This window comes from Stegodyphus dumicola, chromosome 4 (assembly GCF_044657685.1).
Source record: "Stegodyphus dumicola isolate Sdum_Otavi_A_Nest chromosome 4, ASM4465768v1".
Lineage (NCBI taxonomy): Eukaryota > Metazoa > Arthropoda > Arachnida > Araneae > Eresidae > Stegodyphus > Stegodyphus dumicola.
In genome coordinates, this window is record NC_140771.1 from 167858550 (window position 1) to 167880598 (window position 22049).

Below are 22049 nucleotides of genomic sequence, written 5' to 3' on the forward strand. Positions count from 1 at the left end.
AAAAGCGAAGGCCGATTAAGAAAACTGGAAGAGAGGGGGTAAATCTATTATATAACCTCTTAAGTTCTAATTCTTTTTAATGTCGTAATTATCCCTGCCACGAATTATATAAGGTATTTCGTGAAATAATTTAATAATTAATTAATTCTAATTTGAAGAAACAAAACCCCCCAAAAAAATTTTAACTTTTTGTATGTTTTGTTCCCCCCCCCCTTGAAAAAAGCGGAGATAAAGGAAAAAAAATTACGAAATTTAAAATTTTACTTCTATTTTTAATCTTATATTTTAAAGAGATTTTTTCTTTTCATTTAACATATTTTAAAAAGCATAGAAGAATTAAGGTCCAGTGCACATGCCGAAGGTTCAATTCTACTCTTGAACAAATTTAAAAATCAATGACAAATTTCGTCACACCAGCCATTTCCATTTTATTCACAGCGCAATGACTTACCAGCAGACACAAAACCATGTTTTCCCAGATGATTATCTCTAATAGACGAAATCAAATGAAATCATTAATTTCGACTTTCCTCCAGCAAAGCAAGCAGCTTCCTTATGATCCCATAATGCGCAATCAAATTCACTCGCGAATAACAACATTCACTAAATCTAATCATTATGAATGGCGAAACGAGGGTGGCTTTTCATAGAAAAACCGATCACGTGCTCGACAAATATCTAGGTTTTATGTTGGGAGATTTCATTTGCGCATTTCCTCTAACGATGCAGGTGACTTTGTTACAATACGTATGTGAATGAAATCGTTGTTGTAAAATGCATTTGAATACGCACGTGTTTTAAATATAATTGCTCTATTTTATAAACACCATATTAGACGTATATATACTGAGAATTCTAATAGCTGCACAAACGTGCAAATATTCTTTATTGTCCAGCATGTGATATAGCAATCAAGCACACATGGTTTTCGAAAGAGAGGGGATTCATAATCCCTACTGCTATTTTCCCCTATTATCTGTTACGTGTTTAAATTTTAAATAACATGCACGATTTTCAGTATTATTTATTTAATTTTGGCAGAGAGGCAAAAATTACCGATGAACTTCGTGCTGTGGAATTTCGACTACTAGTATCACAAAACATAAGTAAACACAAACATAAGTTCTATAAATATATATTATAGATGCTAGTAAAAAATTAAGGATTCTTTTAAAGATATTGAAAAAAGTAATGGAATTGGTAAAGATATTAAGATTTAAAATGTGTTATATTTTTGACTTATTTTGACATTTTAAGGATACCTTCACCTCTTGAAACAAAGATGATCACCTTCTTAGATTGATTCTCATATGTAAAAAAGTACGTTGGAGATATTGCAGAGACACATTATCTTTGTTTGCTTAATAAAATATGTGAAACACGCGAAGGCTATCGTGGATAATTTTATAAGGAAAACTGGCTCTTATTCACTTATACTTGGGGAAAACCACGAAAACACTCATACAGTTAACTACAGGCAATCTGCAAGGGAGGGGGAAGGAAATAAACGATACATATGCGTTTATGCTATAGTGCCTTTTATAATCTATTTGTGAAGATAACAAATCCATTCACGAATTTTAATTTCTCCAGTTATTGCCACACCAGTTCTCTTGGGAATATTTTACAAAAGCCCACACAGCCAGTTTGTTCACCGAGATTCAAATCCCTCTCTGTTCGATTATTACAATATTCCTCGTGGCAAGATTAAGCCTGTCGTTGGCTACAGCCTTGAGCAGTAAGTTTTAAAAAGTATGTAATAAAAATATAAAATAGAAGTAGGAATTGTGGAGAAACGTATATACATTTTTAAACCGCTTAATTAATTGATAAGCTAGAAGATCGATTAAAGATCTCTTGGTATCGCCTCTCCATTTTAGCGATTTTCTAGATTACATGCTTTAAAGCACAACATCAATGAAATTTTAACTGTTGCACCTTCGGATCATATTTAGTTATTCATTTTAATTTTGACAGTTTAGGCTTTATATAATAGTTTAGGGATATTATGAATGGATCACTACAGCTGGCACTGCTTAATGTGATTACGTTTTAACGTATCATTAACGGAAAGATAACACTAAATAATGAGAAAAAAGATCCATCTGAACAGAAATGAAACGTAACTAAATATAAAAATATCAACATGCGAAAGTGTCTTTATGAATTGTTCATAATGATTCTGGAAATTATTTGGCGATGTAACCCAGATGCCAATAGAAAGAGAAGAAGAGCAGAAGAGAACATGCCAATGTAAAATTTTAAATAATAAACTTTATAATCGATTTAGTAATTCAAAATATAAATCAGACTAAGGTCGTCTTTTTGCTTGATTTTAAATGGTTGGCTGAAATCGACACCAAGCTACTTGGCTACTTAAACCTTCCCTTGGCGACATTTTCTTGTCATTTGGAAATTTTTCGACCTTGTTTGGTGAATTTAACTTTTATTTGATGACCTTATTTTATTTTTAAAAAATTATTCTGTAATCGGTTGACCATTTTAACCGAATCGTTGACCACAATAAACGATTTTTCCTGTTTTTGTGTGCAAATACGGGATTTCTACAAATTGAAAACAATATCCGAATGATATCATTAACCACGATCACATTAAACGGCGTCTTTTATACTGCACTTTCATTCACACTCTGATCTGACGTATTAACTGAAATAAGTAATCGTAATTATTCTACGAAACCTAAAAAATAAATAATAAATTTTAATCATAAAAAATTTTAAAAGGAAAAAGCGAGCAATAACTATGCCAATAAGTCTTACATTTCAATTCATTTTATTACTTTACAGAATTGATTTCTTTTACCTTTTTCTTTTGCACTGTGCAACAAGAAATTACTCTCAGGAAATTTTAATCTATTTCTTTTAAATTAGTTTCTTGCTTTCAACGTGTCCTAAAAACTGCCTCAGACAGACAGTCAAAAATGGAAAAATATACACGCATCCGTAGTTCCATAGCCAAAAACATTAAATAACAATAAATAATAAGTTTTTTAACCATTTCTGGGGCCTCCAGCTTGCTACTGCACGTTTACTAAAGTACAGTACTACTAAAGCTCACAAAAACTATTAGCAAACTAAAAATAAATAACACTATAAACGCTACATAGAAGAGACACTGCGGTGGGAACTTTCCATGATAATGAAAGCACGTGAGAAGGATATAAAATTCCCTTTGCTTCTCGAATCAATACAGAAAACAATCAAATGGGAGTCTTGAAAACACAAATTAAGGTGGGCGGGTATACATCCAGATAAAAAAAAATGTGCACACACACTCTATAAAAGCCAAAAAAGAAAACTCCTTCCACAGATGGAGGTGCTGCCACTTGGCGTGCCCCACTTTTCTGTGGGTGCCAAGCTGCTGGAGTCATTAAGCACGTAATGGAATAAAAACAGCGATGAAACAAAAAGAAATATTCAATTGCGCACGACACACATTTCTTCGTTCGCACAAACAAGCCGGCAGGAATATTGTTTATTGTGCGGAGGCATTATGAGCATTTACATTGTTTGGGGTTCTCCCGGCACGCCAACTAACTCTTTCTTGCATTCGGAAAAATTTCCAACAATTTCTTTTTATTTTCTATTTATTTCCTGACTTTTACATCCTTCCACAATGGACTTGCCACGGTTTTTAATGGCCGATTGTGCACGACTAATCAAACAATACGATCTCTTACAAGTCCGTCCAGTTTCTTTCGCTCACCAAGAAATCAGCGCTCACGTACAAGCTATGCAAAATTAAAAGTAAGGATATTAATTTAAAAGGAAAGTCATCACGAGGCATATGCAATAGAACTCTGAATATTCCAATTAACTGGAACCGTAGCCTATCGGGATATTTCTGGTTAGGTTGCCTCATTCAGCCAGGACGCCAAACATGTCTTTACGAAGATTGTCTATGCTGCATTTTGTTCAATGTATGTGTCTATGTTGCATTTTGTTCAAAATGTTAACACAGATAATCTTCGCCCACCATGAAAGAAAACTGATTTTATTAGATTAAAGCTAGCTCCTTGCATAGAAATTTTCTTGCTCTTCTCCGCTGTAATATGAACGCGATCCAGTTTTCTTTAGAAAGAATTTTACGAATGCATGACTTTCCTTAGGCAGACAGTTCTTGTGTGCTTTGCACTGCTCTTTTAAAAATGATATTGCATTTGATTTGCTTAAACACGCAACTCGTATATAGTTCAGCTTAAATAATAATGATAAATAAATTTTTATTCATATAAGCCCCAGAATTAGGAACCCTTATCTTTTTTTAAACTACTACAATTTTAAATCTGGGAAGTTAAATTAAAAATCCTAAGCTACATCCAATGGCAACGCTCTGAGAACAGCCTATTTGTCAAATCACGTAAAAGATATTATATACATCTCGCGTGGTGCCAGTGCCAATAAATGGTCTAGATTGCAAAAACGTAAACCTCCCTACCAGAAAAAAAAAAAAAAAAAAAAAAAAAAAAAAAAAAAAATGGAAAGACTCTAAAGTATAAGTTCCTAAGACCAAAAACTTAATCGGATCTCAAAATTTACTATATAAGTTCTTTTTAAAAAAGTCTTCCAGACAAGTACATCATAAAGCCTCATACACAGCCAATTTAAGATTTTAGCTACAATTTTGGCTCAGTGTCTAGATATAAAAAATTATCGTGTGTAAATAATCATAAGGACGGCAAGAAGATAGTTTTCTTTCCCGCTGACAACAGTTACATTTTATAGATTTGAACAAATGCCTAACAAGAGAGATTTATAGCGAAATTTATTCCCACTCGCAGCGTCTCATTTTATTCTCACGAGCAATATGTTCACACATTATTCTTTGCTTCGAAGAACAATGCCCATACAATCCTCGGTTCATAAAAATGTATGTAGGCTGGAAGCATTAATATCAGCTAAACAGTTAAGATGATTTTACTAATCTCGACTTCCATGCAACCAAGAGTTTTGAATTATGTATTATGAGAATATAATTTTAAATCTGAAAGGACATTAATAGTTGGATTTAATTTCGAGAAAACTCGGGAACATTTCAGAATTGGTATTAGACATTTAGATACACATAGTATTATATTATATGGACATGAAAGAAAATTTAGGTTGCACTTTTTCGTGAACGATTCCGCTTAACGCAAATTCGACATCTGCTATAATCAAAACGCAACTGAATGAAAAAATGTTACTTTTCACATTATGCAAGTGATCAGCCAGTTAATGTCAGTATTTGTAACTCTGGGCAAAAGAGGATCCGAAGAAATCTGCTTATAAATAGAAGGGGAAAAAATAAAATTCAAGAGAGCTGAGAAATGAACTAAGCCATAGAAAAATATTAGTCATTTTCAATGAAAATGTTAAAAATGAATCCTCTGATACCTATAAACTCTTTTTTTCCTTCGTTTAACAACAAGTCATTGGGCAATTTCATGACATCTAATTTGTGACAAATATTTATTTATAATAATTAATATAGTTTTTATATACTTTAATATATATTTTAATTATATTAATATATTATTTTTATTTGTGGTTATATTTTAGTGCCGCGTCTCGGAAATATAAGCGTGTGTTTAAGAGTTCAATAAAAATTGTGAATAAGTAACTTCTTCTCACCCATTTAGCTCGAATAAGAGAGGATATATTACAGTATGATTTCTTGATCCTTACCACAGTATAACCAACGCAAATCATTCTCATCAGAGGACCATCAGCCACTGCTCCTGAAGAACAGCAAGCAAGAGCATCACACATTTCCTCTGCGAAGTCAACTCAATTTAATTCCTCCCATTCATATAAAAAAGAGGGGGGAGCGTCGCCACCGCAGCAAATGTGTTGGTTGTCTCCTTTAGAAGCATTCCTCTTCACGGAAATGCATCAAGATGTATTATTTAAAATGTCTACAAAATTATCCGACACAGACCTAATAGACCAATTATTCCGATCAAAAACAGGGAAAAGAGGAAAAAAATTAAATAAGAAAAACTCCTTTGGCTACGGCGAGGCAGAAGTCCAAGAATAAATAAAAACAGCAAGAGGCAGCAAGCACAGCTAAGTACATCAAAAGTGGGGGGACGAATGTTTTATGAAGCTTAAATGTTTGACAAAATAAGCTGCTGCTTCCCTTTCTCTTTTCCAGAAAAAAAAAAAAAAAAAAAAATGACACGAGTTTCACAAAGGAACCAGAGAGGGGGAGCGAAGGGAGAGGCTTTATTTAGTTTTCATCTTGACGCTGGGCCGAAGTAATTCGTGAGCTTATGACAATTGGTTCCGTCTACGTAAGGGAAGAAATTGGGGGCCCCTCTTCTATTCAGTGATGCGTTCTGTAGGCCTATGCGAAATACGGTAGCCTCGGTCTTCAGCAAACTGGTCGGGTGGCTCCAGTAAGTGCTTGCCCAACACACATCAAAAAGGCAGTAATTTTAAGTAATCGGTTACTTTTCTCCATCCATTTTTATTTACTTTCTTTCTTAAGACTTTTATATGTCGGACAACTCAGAGCTCCCAAAAGTATAAATAAAGACTTTCTTTATTATTTCGAGAAAGAGACAACAAAAGAAAATTGCCAAAAGCTTTCTTTCTCCAGGAATGATAAAGCCGTGGAAAAGGCTCTTAAGCAACAGGCAAAGAATGTTCGGCATGATGACCAAAACAGAAAAACTCAAGCACAAAGGCACTAAAAGAACCAAAAACTTACAACAGTACTCCCCATTCAAGAAGTTTAATCCTATGGTACCAGGAGTAGGTATTTTTATAATTTTTTTTTTTAATTTAAAAGTTTTAAAGGTTCAAAAATTTCTTTCTAAAAGTTGTATTCCAATTTAAGATGAAAAACTCTTTTAAGTTTCAACGGTTAACCGATTCTACATTGAATTTAATAGTTATTGGTGTATGCTGCGACAGGAATTCTACCCAACTAAATAGGCATCAAGGGATTAAGCTACGAAACGACATAGTTCATAGCTAATATAAAGACTTATTGCATTTAAGCATAACAACAATGGTTTAACCCTTTGAGGTCGTATTAAGTTTACACATAGCTATCACGATGGTCGGAATTAATTTTCGTTGAATGAACAGTAATACACAATACGCAAGATTACGAAGCTTATCAACTAAGCAGAATATAAGAGCAGTATCATTGTTCTAGTGGCTGTGAGCAGACATACGTTTGGAATGGTAAAAGGTGGTTGAGAGCAGACTTGGAAGGGTAAAAATGCTGCGGTGGCTGAGAGCAGACATACGACTGGAACGAAAAATGCTTTGGTGGCTGAGAGTGGACATACGACCGCAAAAGGTTAAAAATTATCGTCCCCCTATCACCATCAACGGTACAAGAGCTCCTAGTTGACCAACACATTCTTCAGAGCATTCATCGAATATGTCCTCCTTTCTGTAAGGGTCTTCTAAATTCGATTACTTATGAGCTTAAAACAGTTTTCAGCTTCTAGTTCTCATTTTGAGCTTCAATGTATTCTGCTCACTGTTGCCTTATGGTTAAAACATTTGGAGCTTACTGACTTTTTTTGTTCTAGCAAACATTTTAATATGTATGCCAAATCACCTTTTATTGATTTTGATGTATTTACTACCCTTTAAAATCTTCTGATACTCATACTTGAATCTTTTCGTCGAGAATTACTACACCAAATATTTTTCTTAAAATATTTCTTTTAAAAATTCCCAAAATAAAATTTGATTCTTTTCTGTTAGTGTCCATGTCGCTGAAGCATATGTCATGGAAAATTCATCTTCTTGTGAAAACAAAAGGTCGAACCTTCAAATCGATTCTTCATCGCACTAGATACGACACCGTTCAAAATTCGATGACATGTTTAAAAATGTGTTTGCAAAAAAAAAAAAAAAAAAAAAAAAAAAAAAAAAAAAAAAGCATAAAATGCTGACACACGAATTTTGCAGAGATAGCAACAATGGTTATATAAGCTTTATATTGTGAATACACCTTTTTTAACGGAATTTAATGTCCCAAAAAATACAGTCGATTTCACCGGCTCTCAAATTTCTTACTTACCTTCGCGCGTTTGGAAGGCAATATAGGACACGTCACCTTTGAAGTAAAACTGCGCGAAACAATTTAGCGAAAGAATTTTCCAACAGATAAGTTTTAGGTAAGTTTGTTTAAGGGGGGAATGGAACGCTTTCATTTGATGTGTCCCATTCTTCAAGTAGAACACTTCTTGGTTATTTCTATTGGCAGATATGTCAGAGTGAAAATGCTGCACATTAAAATTATTTCAGAACTAAAAACTAGATAATCCCAGATAATTCGGAACTTTTTTTCGTAATCTGTTTAATAATAAGTTTAATAATAAGTTAAGATAAGTTTTAGGTAAGTTTGTTTAAGGGGGGAATGGAACGCTTTCATTTGATGTGTCCCATTCTTCAAGTAGAACACTTCTTGGTTATTTCTATTGGCAGATATGTCAGAGTGAAAATGCTGCACATTAAAATTATTTCAGAACTAAAAACTAGATAATCCCAGATAATTCGGAACTTTTTTTCGTAATCTGTTTAGTAGACTGTACTTAGACTAAAGATGAATAATAGCTATATATGCTTCAAGCAAGGAAAAAAAAGTTTCATATTCTAAAATTTAGTAAAGCTACAATAAACAAGAACTCTTTCTTAAAAATAACTGTAAATTTTGTGTTTCTATTGCTTCTATTTTTCGAAATTAATTTTTAATTGCGTCGAGGGTTTTTGAACCCCCTTAAATACGAACATTTAAATGCTGAAGACGTAAAATTAGAAATGAATATTTTGTAATTTAAATATAAATATTAACTAAATTAAATATTTATCAGATTTCGAATGGTTAAAAAAAAAAAAAAAAAAAAAAAAAAAAAGATATCAACAGACTTTAAAATTCGAGAAAAACCTGCTTGTGAAATCACAGAAAAGAAACTGGCTTGAAAATCTCTTTCATGGTAGGTTAAACAACAGTCAATCGATTAAAGGATTTTATAATGAAGACATTTGCTACGATTGACGATTTTTGTTGCTTTATTAATTTTTATCTTGCATACGATGGACGATATTACTCATGAAATACGATAGACGTTCATTACAAATATCGTAACTCTTCGGCATTTCCTTGTTAGTAATACATTTACCACCTCGCCTAATGTGTTCAGGTAAAAGATATCCATTAGTAGATAATGCAATGAGCAAATTTCCAAAATGAAATATTCTGTACCTTCTATTAATCCTCTAAAAACTGGTAATTGCTCAAGGTAGGCAAATTATGAAGAGATTGTTCTACTGAATATTTTTGGCGTAAGAAATGATTGCAACTTTTGTATTGTGTTTGCAATCTGTTAAAAAAAAAAAAAAAAAAAAGAACTGTCTTAGAAATTAACATTTTGAACCTTAATTAAAATAATTAACATAATAAAAAATTTCAGAACTATGAAACTGATATTTTTGATGAGTTATCTTATAAATGGCTTATTATACCTTATAAACAGCTCATTTTTTCCACTAGTTAAATATCAGGGGAAAAAAAAAAAAAAAATCATTGGTCATGGCAATATGAAGGAAAAAACAATTTTAAAAGGTTATTAAAAAAAATATTTTGTCTGAAAATAAACACCATTTCACTTTAATTTCCTTGACAGTCGCCAAATAATGCAGACTGAAGTTTCGCCTATTTCAAGCATAAAGACTGTAAAAAGTGTGATATCGATATAAAATGTAATTGAAATATCGGATCAGTTTTTGCTTGTCACTTATGTTTCATGGTTTAGTGTTACTATCCTTGTATTAAAAGATTCTTTTGAATTTTTGCAGTTAAGGAAAGGGCCCTAAAATTACAGCAGAAATGCAGTTATCGAGGCTACGAAATTAACTCATCCAAATATTTCGGATTATAAAATTGTCCTTCCCCCTGTCGTGAAGTACGTATTTACTATACTGCATTCGATTGAATTTTATTTTTCCGTTAACTGCATTGAACAGAGATTATAAAATTTAAAATGCGTTTTATACTTATATAAACTGGCACTCTCTGCTTAAGAATAAAAAATAATCAACAACAAATAATACAAAATACCTCAAAAGACTATTGGAAAATAACTGACTACTGTATTCTGCACACAAAAAATTATGAAATGACATTGTACCAAGATTTAGAAAACAAGTAATGAAAAAAAAATTAATTTTAGCTACTTTTTATTAACACTATTAACATTTTTTTCGTTTCTAATTTATGAAGCTGTTGGTTGTCTATAATTTCTCATTCTATTCATATCTTGTAATGCTTTAGTATTGCAAGGAACATTTCCAGTGAGTTTCGAGCAGTCCAGTTCTTCAATTAATATTCCATCTAAGGATTTTCACACTACTCAGGGCGACAAATGCTTGATCTGCTGAGAAGAGTTTTCGTCCTAGATATATTACTATTGAATTTTCGCTACATTAAAGGGACTTTATATCTGCTTCGTCCAACTCTACAAGTATTGAATTCCATATACTTTAAAAAACTAGAACTCTGTCTTACTGTTGCCACTTATTTTTCTTAAATATTACAATCTCATTTATCTCAGTCATGTACTATTATTTTTAAATGGTTATAAAATTAATATTTACAGCACGTGAGAATTCCTAATAAATGGTCATTATTTGTCAGTCTTATAATATATTTAATAAAAACAGCATATCTTTAGTTCCAATAAACAGGAATAAATAAGTAGGAATTGACTTCAATGTGTGAAAAAAACTGTATTAACATCAAGTGTCATCCACTACAAGTTAAAAAAAATGTATTTGAACTTGAATTGATGAATAAAATGTATTTTATTAATGATTGAAAATTTTAACAAGATATAGGGAGAATGTGAGCCAAGAGTAGGAATTTAATAAACTCCAAGGATAGTTGAGCAATGATTCCGGAAATAAGCAGATGATAATAATAATTTTATATCCCTTGCTTAATTAACTGTTTTCTTGTCATTATAATGTTTATAATTTAAATATTTGCTAAATATTTTTAAGCTAATCTCTTTGTCGAAAGCATTCATCCAATTGAAAATTTTCTTTAAAATACGACTGACCGGATATATAAGTTTTTTCATAAATGTTTTTTTTAATATTATAGGTTTTTAAATGTTTATATTTCTGGAATACTACAGACCAATCTACGTGCCATACAGAATCATGTAACATATTACACATATAAAAGCATTTCAGAACAGCTCCCACTCCCGAACTTACAGCTTTATAAAAATATACATAGCAAAGCATTAATTTTTGCATCACTTAAAACAATAAAACAATTAAACGCAGGTAAAGAATTTAACAACAAGCTAATTTTGCTTGGCCTAGAGAGAAATACGGAAAAGTGGAGTTCTGCTATACTAAAACAAGAGGACTATTTTTCTGATCCCTGTGCTGTCCGCGATGTTAAAAGAGTTAGTTCTGACTTTAACGACAGAGATGAGATTTTACCTTCGCTCTCACCTGTTTGAACTGCTCCTCGAATGTGTACTTGGACTGGTCCTGGTCACTGGCTGGTCCTCTTGGGGACGAGAGACTGATGCCGTTGTTGGGGGGCGTTGCAGAGCCCGTCGATGAGGAGCCCCCGCTCAGGGTATGAGTCGGGGGTAGGTGGTGGGAGGAGGCGGCGGCGGCAGCTGCTGCGGCCTGTTGGGCAGCTGCAGCCGCGGCGACAGCCATGTGCGGATTCAAGAAAGCGGCCGCGAATGGGTGGTTGGCGGCATACAGGTACTGAGTCTGCGGCGGAGAAGACGGAGACGGCGTTGTCGACTTGCTGCTGCCGCCGCCGAGGTGGTGGTTGCTGGTCGGCGGTGAAGGTAAGTAGCCGGCGTCCTCCCCCCGCTGGATCCGCATCTCATTGTGCGCTCGGATCTCGCGCTCAATCAGCTTTCGCTCTTCGGCCTCCTCCTGTCGCCGTCGTATCTGTGCGAGCAGGATGTCGTCCGAACTGATATTGTTGGGGTCTGGACCCGTGACGTGCAGCTGGCTCATGGCGTTCACTCCGGACGGGTCCTCGGACTCTTCCTCTTCCCCTTCGGATTCGAATTCGGACTCCCCGTGATGGGCCAGACGATCCTCCTCCTCTTCCGGATTGGACTGAAAAAGAGAGAAAAAGATGAGGACGGGGTCGAAGGGGTGAGCGCGGAGCGTCTCCATGGCGACGGAGGACGCGGCCGGCCGACCAACCAATGGCCGTTCGATCGGTGACGCAACAGCGAACGCCGCCGAATACGAATTTCGTTTAAGAATGCGCGGACAGCGTTAGCACTGTTCTATCACCTGAATCATTCTTATAACATACAAAAGTAGGCAATAATAAATCTTAAAATACTCAATTAATATTTTACAAATTTACATGAAAACCGAGCCTTCAGAATTTTGGATAACAGTAAAGTACAATTCATCATTAGTATTATAATAAAGATATTGATTCTTAAATTACAGAATTAATAAAGAAATTAAGACCATTATAACTCTCAACTGAGTGGGTCGTAACACTCACCTTAGCGAAAACTAAATCAGAGACAGTGATTACAGCTTCGCAGAAGAATTGTTCAAGTTTCATACAAACCTACAATTTAATCAGAAATTCTCAAATTATTTATTATATTATTAATATCTGATTACGAAGACGCACGTTATAGTATAGTATTCGCCAAAGGGAGGACTTTTAAGGGAAACTGGCTCGCATCTACGCTACATACGTGGAAAACAACGAAAACGCCTGATAATCTTATACCATTCTAATTAAAATTACTATGTTATGCCTCTTACTTTTCCTGTTATTTTGCTCTCAAACATTGCATTAGTACATTTATTATGCTTGTTCCTCTGTACTACAAAATAACATAGTAATACTAATGACAGTCCAGGACAAGGTATATTCGCAACTTGAGAGAAATAAAATGCATTATAATTGTAATTAATGTAACAGTTCTTATCTACCGGCATTTTACTATGCAAGAACAAAACAGTCAGGTACGCATTAAACAAACCACCCTAAAAATATTCTATTCCCTAATAATCATTTCTACTGCTGTAGGCAGATAGGCTAAACCAACATTTCGCAGTCTGTGGTCCCCGGACTATCAGGGTTCTTCAAAGCCTTCCCTTATGGTCCTCCTAGATTGAGCAACACATTATAGCTGAAAATTTCAGAGTTTGGAAATTATGCAAGACACTTGTCGATGCCTTTCCCTTGGAAAAAAAAAAAAAAAAAAAAGACTTGTCATGAAATTTATTTGCAGTTATCCTACCTATGGACTTCCCACTTTAGCCTTATCAACAAAAGCGGAATTTAAAGCTCCATGATTGTTGTGCTTCTCGCCATCGTTTCGCTGCTCATCTGGCGACTGCTGGGCTCATTATCGTTTAAAATAAACATAGCAAACTGCACAACTGTGCTTTAAAATTTCAGTTTGTTTTTGAGTATCTGCATGAGAAAGGCTTTTCTTTACCGACTCAAACAAAAGATTGGATGTATGCGCCAATGCCAACCTTTACGAGCACGCATCAAATGCAAAACAGCTGTGCAAGATTCGATGTACTCATCTATGTGAGCACCAAAGTTTACTTAACTTTCTGCTTATAAGATAAATTATCCAAACTCTAGTTTCTTGAATTATTGAAAACGAATACGAATTTTCTTCTGTTGACTTCATTACTTAATAGCGATATAAAAATACATTTTTGTTAACTGTATTTTAAAAATATTACTACACTAAAATAGTAACAAATGCTGAAAAGAATTGCTTTCGAAAAGAATAAGACATTCTAATTTTTAAGTATGGTGTCTATGTGAAAAAAGTTTCACAAACATTGCCTTGAAGAATCAATCTAGCAGTCGAGCGGGAAAATCCGTAGTTCACTGGTAGTTCGGTCCGAAGCTCGAATCTCGCGCACGGGCGAGCTGCGTGGCGATCCTCTTGGCTTTCCCAATAATCAATAGAGGTAACTAGGCATTTTACATATATGGTATAGTTCGACCGCCTCATCCGCGACCATGAGCGCAAACACGCATGCGCCATTCGGACCCAATTATTCTCAAAATAGGGTGGAAGGATGGGGACTTTCTTTCTCTCCAGCATAAGTAGTTCTTTCCGGGGAAGAGAAGACCTTTCATGTCGCAGCATGTAATACCGCCCCTTTTGGACGAGTCTATGTGTGTGGCAGAATGCCAACCAGGGTTGCGCTCCAGACGGTCGAACTATAATTACCTGTTTAATTTGTTTTGCCTTTAAATAGGGTAACTATTCTACATGGGATAACTCAACTGATTTCATTCATTATGTAATTTCATATATTAAACCAAAGAGCTCACCAAATTTTAGAGCAAAAATATGATAAAAATGATGATCTTGCATTTGAATAAACAGGGTGTAGAGTGATTAGGTTTTTTTGAAGCAGAAGACATGAAAAACGTGCAGTGTCTTCTCCCGCACTCGAACCCTGTACCTCTCGAATACGCATCGAGTATGCTTCCAATTACATCACGAAAGCATGAGGAAAGAAGGGAGAAAATATCTTATAACTGTATTTTAAAAATATTATATAAAGTTTTACAGATCTTTTTCCCAAACTCTAGACTTTAGAAGGTAAAATTGAAAGAAGGTCAAAATTTTAAACTTCGTCTGTTAATTGCTAATGATTTTTTAAAACTGTGGCTTCGCTGCTTTATTCGAAAGAGGCTAATTTCTTTAAATAAAGATGACAGGCTTCTCTTTGGAAAATAGAAAAAAAAAAAAAAAAAAAACTGAATTTTTTATTTGGCATTTGTTTCATTAGATTAAATAGGTAAATAATTGAATTGCATTGACCTGGTCTTAGCTTGCAAATTTAATCAGTTAAGGTTTGTAATGAATACGAATACTCCCCCCCCCCAGTTAAAATAGAGAGATAGTTATTTGGGTTTAATATGTGAATGTTTTGCACGAACACAGACCAAAGTGAAATGGAAAAATGAAGTTAAAAAGTGTTGAAATAAATTTATTTGGAAGGAAGTATAGTATTGTAATATAATATAAGTCAAAATAATAATATAAGTCAAATTGTTTGGAAAAACATTGTAACAACCGTCTGTAATTCCAAAATTTGAAATTGCCAGGAGAATTAACATCTGCAAATATTTGCGTTCTTTTGCGAAGCAATTATTACGCAAGAAATAGTTAGAGAAAATTTCATTAGGAAAACAAACATTCGAAAATGAAAATTTGAAAGCTTTCATCATAAATCAAGAATTACTGATGCCAAACACGTAAGAAAATACTTGGAAATTCCAAAATTCGTATACATTACTTTTACATTTATTTATGAACGTCGGTAATGCGGTGCCTTACATAAAAGATTAGGAGCCAGTAATCATTGCATCTTCTTTCTAACTATTATCTATTCCGTAGACAAAACCTACATTTTAATGCAAAGGTTCTTAAAGTTAGTACTGAATTTATAAGAGATATGCTCCACATTTATCTTCTTTGGGTATCTCTATCTAACTGATTTAGCACAGTGGTTCTCAACCATCCCCCCATGCATTCCTTTCGCTACTGCTAGAAGGTCATTCCCCAAATTCTTTCTAAAACTCAAAAAAACACATTCTAATTTATTTAATTTTTATAAGATAAGCAATGAAAAAAATATAGAAAATGTTGATAAATACCAAAAGTTGAATAAAAGTAGTTTTTTGATATTCATAAATCAAATTTAAATATTTAGGAGCTAGCTAAAACGCTCGCCGCATTCCCCTTTAAAACTATGAAATTCGGTTGAGAAAATTTTTTATATATGCGCTATATCATTTTGATAAATATACAGTAACTTGTGGAAGAAATATAAGGATAATCGTCTTTGAACGAGAGCTTTTCTTGACTATCAAGCAGTTACAGAGTGATTGTGGTTACCAAGTTGCCGAGAGTAAAGACACCGTGGATGTTACTGCAGAGCTCACTCGAGATACTTTTATGTCTAAGATAATCGAAGATCCTAAACTGCAATACCGAGCAAAGACAGAGAATGAAAAACAGGAGAAATATACTATTTTTGATTGTTCGTTTTGACCTTTAACCGCATACAGGGCATTAAATACATTAATGAAAACGTATCACATCTCTTTGGTGTGGCAACAATGTCTACTTATCTTCACATAATCTGCTGCCTTTCACATCTATATGATTTAATACGCACATATCTCTAATTTGCGACAATCTCCCCCCTGATGGAAAAAACACTACAGATAAAAATTGCAAAGCATAAATGTCTGTGTACAAAGACAGAACTTAGTCCTATATCTTTGCGAAGCATCGTATGAAGATTATACCGAAGGAATTTGTAACTTGTTTCTTAGAAAGACAGATTTCAGAATCAAGGAGTTAATCTACTTAAGTGATACAACCAGCATTCCATTTTTCTTCTTGTTTGCAACTCTATTCTATGAGCGAGTTTGTACCAAACTGCGTAAAACTGCAAACACCATATTCTAAGCTTTAGCGATCGTTTGTGCCATAATCTCGATTTAAGTTATCATCTCTAATACTCATAGAATCTGGCATGCTCCAGAGGGAAATAATCGCAATGACAGAATATTCTGAAGAAATTCTCTTACAAGTATTTGACAAGGCTGACGACTTCTTGGACCAGAATTAACCTGGCTCAGTCATAAAACAAACACAGACAATTTTTCCAACTTGTGACAATGCTCTGTAAGTGAGTGAGGACTAAATACCATAACACAAGAAGTAGCAAAGGTAAGATATAGAAAAATTTCCAGAACTTGGCCTAAACTGCTATATAGAAAAGATTCCTTTCTCGATATTATCTATAGTTCTCATAAAAATTGCAAGACCTGAGGGAATTTGGGGCAATCAAGAGGAATTCTCTCACGGGGAAGTCGGGTTCGTTTCTGAATCAAAAGAATTATAAGATCCACTCAACCAGCCCAACATAGTTTGCACTATTCGCAACTCTGTTCTAGAGCAAGTTTGGACTAAATGCCATAAAATGAGAAGCATCATACCCTATAGCACGTAACAGTTTCGGCCATGGATCTGGAATCCTCAGAGAGCCTGGTACGACCCAACAGCTGAACATTCCGGAAAAATTCTTTTTTCGTCAAGACGGATGGATTTCAGGATCAGGGGTAACCTACCTGAGTCATTCATGGGCAAAGGAGGCAGGTTGTGCAAGAGGCCAGGGAGGGGAGAGGAAGGCTGAATCTTTAACTATCACATTAAGAGCGGTGGCGCCGTCAAGGGGGAGATGTTTGATTTATAATTTATGCTAAGCAGCATTTAGCGGAGGGAAAATTAATTCCGCCAAATATTCGGTAAAACTTAATTTGCCTTCCCGACCGAAGCCATTAATTTTGCTTAACCAGAAGCCTCACCGAGAGAACAGGAAAGACTTATGACTTTTCAAATCTAATAAAAGAGTGAAGAAGATTTTTTTTTTTATTTATTGTTATTATTTTTCCCGCTGTTGTTGCTGTAGTTGCCTCCTCTCTCGTTAGTTAATTAAAAATTTCTTTCACATATTCACCGGAGAGAAAACTTTTAGAATTTTTAAAGTTACACGGTGCTGGTTATCAAAAGATTATATTTGATATCTATACCAGTACTGCACGGTACTGATACTGTCTCAGAATTTGGAACTGCCTCTTCGTAACTATTTACTGGAATTCTAATTTGATAGTTCATGATGAAAATGTTTTAGAAGCGTTAAGAATGAGCTTTGTCTTAAACTAATTTGAAAAAAAATTATTCAGCGCTAAAGTAATTTATATCGTATCGAGATAACAACTTCTCAACCCATATGCCTTCGTAGTGCACACTAGGTTCTTTATATGCAAAAAAATCATTAAATTTTTCCATTTATAATAATGCTGAAGGATATCAAAATAGTAGCATAAAAATGGTACGGAAACAACAGAAATTACTGGAAGTCTTCAACAAATTGAATAAAAATCTTAAAAATACGTCTTACCCAATTTAATGTGCAACGAAATTGTCTGGTTTTTCTCCTTTCTACTGTAGTATAAGGTTGCTGGTTCACTTTAAGCAAAAACTAATGCCGAGAATAAAATAAAATTTCTCATATGCTTAATGTGCACAGAAATTAGATTAATGTAAAATAACTAAAAACTACTCATCTAGGAATGAATGCATTCTAACTTCCTTCAAAAATTTTGTATAATACACAGGAAAGACTCGGAAAATTCCTAATGCATTATTCACATTTATCGTGCAATCTACTTATTGACAGTTCACTTGATAACATGTATTATTAAACAGGTGTTAGAATATTATCTGCTATTTTGTAGTTTTATGACATTATTACTATTTTATATCACTATTTTAAATGCTTCCTGGAATCTACAACTGGTTAGTTAATCAAAGAAATGTAAATTGTTCGATACTCAGAGAAAAACACGCTACAAGCTAAAAATGAAGGGTGCATGAACTTTGCTGTAACGAAGCAAACGCTTCAGTTTATTTTTTAAAAAATTAAGATGATATAGAAAAGATTAGTTCACCCAAAATGAATTCTAATTCAATTAACAAAACACAAAAACTTAAAGAATCTTTCTTATTTTGCGAACTCGAAAAAAGTAGCAAACGAGATAATTCGATGCTGCTGTTTTAGAATAACAGCATCAGAATGAAGATACCAAGTGTCATATTTTTTCCAACCGTGTATTTTCGCGTCTTTGTATTTTGAGAGATTTTTGAGGCAAAAACTGAACATTCATGCATGGTAAACACAAGATTAGATAACTTCGAAGTGGAGATTGAAAGAGGGCATTCAGAAACACAGGCTTCGGTTAAATGAGGCTGGCTGCAGTTCACGGAGGCATAACTTCAATTTTCAGAGCTTGTTAATCAGATATACTCATAAGATTCATCAGATGAATAGAATATTTAAAAGCCTTCAAAACTTTTAGAAAATGAGAACCCTGCAAATAGCATAACTTTATTGCAAATAAATATCAAGATCAAGTGATTCTATACCGAGGTACATAATATACAGTATTTGAAACATTTGTTACTTACAGCAGGTGTGTTAAACTCGCGGTTGATAACTGCAATGCTGCCCTTGATTTATTTTTTGGGGGCCCTGCGTTCAGTCAAAGAAAATCATAGCCAGTTTCCTTTAGAAGGTCTTCCACGGAGGCATCCCTTCCCTTAGGCAGATAACCCTCCAATACTTTGCCATAAACAAATAAACCAAACCAAACTGAACACAAAAATTCAGTGAAATAGGTATCCGTAAGTTTTACAAACACTTAGCCACGTGGTTCCCAGAAAACTTCAAACTTTATGTCGTACAGGATTTCCATATTGAGCAACATGTACCAGAACAAAGAGCTTTTCCCATTCATGAAAAAGGAACAAGTCCCCAACGAGATACAGGTTAACAAACATTTATCTGACCTCTGTTCTTAAAACTGCTAAAGTGAGCAGCATTTACAGGAATCCGAAAGCTGGCTGTAGGAAAAAGATGTCATATGTTGAGAAAGAAATAATAAGCATCAAATATCCGGACTTCCTATACATATTTTTTAAAAAAAAATTGTCTCCATTAAAAAATAAAATGAAAAAAAAAACTCTAGTAGAAGGTAAGGTTTTAATTATTCAATCCCTTTTACATTAAGTAGATTACGTATGAAATGGCTTTTTATTTATTACCGCCCACACTACTGTACACTAATAATTAGCTAACCCCCTTGAGACACTGAGTTTGATATGGCTGATTTACAGTAATGCAGCTGATGTTCATAATATCGTCATAATTTATGTTAATTGTATACATATTATTAAAATATCAAATATTCGAATTATTAAAAAGACTGTCTACTGTTTGCAAATAATACTGCTTGCTAAGTAGCTTTGGAATAATTTGCGAGATAAATTAAACATTGCATTATGTCGAATGGTAACACTCTGGAAACTGGCTATTCACCAAGACACATAATTTAAAGATTTTGCAATAGTAATATTTGACGTGTTGCGTCAATGATAAATACAGGGCAACGTAACGGAAGAGCTCAAACATATTGAAAGCAACATTAAAAGTACAAAAAGAAATCTTTATAAGGTATTAAGAAGTACGTTAATTTTTTATAAATTGATCATGTTTCTGAGAAATTCAATTATAATAAAAGAAACTTTACGCTAAGACGAATAGCAGTATTCTGAGAAATGCTTATTTGCCAGATAGCATCGAAGTAGGTAAAAGAACATCATGTTTCTCGGAATGGCAATACATGCTACGCAACGTGGATGGTAAACGCGTCGACAGCGTATCGTAAAGTAAGACCTCCGAAACCGGAAAGGTCGCACTTTAGCCCCTTCTAACATCAAAGAAAAATTATATCCGAAGTGAAGGGTTCTGCTTACGTAAAAGGAGTCCTCTTTTGCCGGATCCGGTGGTTGCGAAGGTGAGCAAGAGATTAAAAACTCTTCCGAATCATCCATCGGGGAATGAAAGACAGAGAGAATCGGTCCGTATTCTCCTACCAATAACGATCCGAGCCAAAAATGCGAGGGGTAAGTATGTTGACCCCCCTTCCCTCAACAGCAGCAACGGCAGAGTCATGAACAAAAGCATCCAACTCGAAGTAAAGTGATGAACGAAGCGTCTATTTATTTTTCCATCTTTATATAGCGGAGCGATGGTGCGGAAAACTCCAAAACAAGAAAGAGAAAGAGAGGGAGGCAGCATTATAATTATTAGATTTTCGCAGGCGTCCGGAATACTGGCGGGACGCGCGCTTTTAAGGAAAATTAACGGTCCCCCGGTCCGCGGTGCGAAATTATAATTCACTCGGAATATTTTAGCGAATTTATTATTTTCTTCACTCTTCGTTTGGGTGTAATTAAGGAATGGCCATAAATTAAAAGGTGATTACGATTATGCGGTTATGCGGGGGACGGGGTCACGAACGAGGCACAAAATAATAATAATAATAAATCGAGAGAATATTTTCGAGCAGGGGATAAGGTGGTAGTAATGTTTTCCTCGACTCTGCTGCTGCAGCAAGCACTTCGTTCGTTTCGGGGTTATATAGAAGGGCCTCCGATTTCCCCGAAATTAATCTGGCATTTTTGTCTGCGAGAAGAGGAGCTTAATTGCGGGAAATTTGCATGCGAGTTGTGGAAGAGGAACTTGATCGAAATTTTTCTCCACCCGCCCCTCTACGCACACACACACACACCCCCGGACCATCAAAAACTGAGTTCTCGTAAATACGCACATGCGGAAATGCAGAACTGAGGCATCTCAATCCCACTGGCAGCACAAAATCGTCGACCCAGAAAAACCTGTCAAAATTGATAGCTAATCCTTACTATCTTGAATACTCTCAAAGATTTATGATCAAGGAGAATGGCAAATTATATCAATCCCTCCAGCAGCCTATAATCCAATTTGATGAACTTGTTAGAATTGACAGATAGTTCTAATAGTCTTTAAATCAATCTCCAATCTCGCCCTGAGTGACCAAAAATAAATTATATCAATCCCATTAAGAATGTAAAACCTGTAAAGCTATTGCGAAGAACTAATCAAAAAACACAGATACAATTAAGTTCTTTCATAAGAATCTCGAAGCTTTCTAAATGCTATGACAAACTGTTTGTTGATTTGCCCACATCTCAGGATTCGACACAAGTAATAAAAATTATTTGAACTTCCAGGAACTGTTTTGTTCACCTTCGATGTTCAAACTAAAGAAATTTTAAATGCTTAGAAAAATTCAACTGTAAATAAGTGGAAATTGTTCCAGTTGATCTCTTATTTTTCTTTAATAAGATAGAATTAATTTTCATTTCCTTTTCATTAATGATGGAACGAAACAGATCATTCGTCGAAACCTTTAATACAATACCATGTTTCGGTAGACGTGTTTTCTTGATAGAGAACAGTTCAAAAAATCGGATTACTTAAAACATGAATATGTATGGTTATTTTACTCTTAAATAAACAAATGTATAAGGAAAACTAGCTAAAACATATATGCAATCAATT

At 34.4% G+C, this 22049-nt stretch overlaps 1 protein-coding gene across 6 annotated transcripts in view; it reads right to left on the bottom strand.

The window, feature by feature from the left end:
• The window catches only part of LOC118198793 (protein dead ringer homolog), a 496618-nt gene that overhangs the window by 340163 nt on the left and 134406 nt on the right, over positions 1-22049 (bottom strand). For 4 of the 6 annotated variants that reach the window (XM_085815745.1, XM_085815749.1, XM_085815743.1 and 1 more), the window contains exon 2: positions 11484-12128. In XM_085815745.1, the coding sequence (XP_085671871.1) occupies positions 11484-12128 (645 nt within the window). The remainder of the gene's footprint in view (positions 1-11483; positions 12129-22049) is intronic. The other 2 variants (XM_085815747.1, XM_085815744.1) reach the window with 1 other exon arrangement.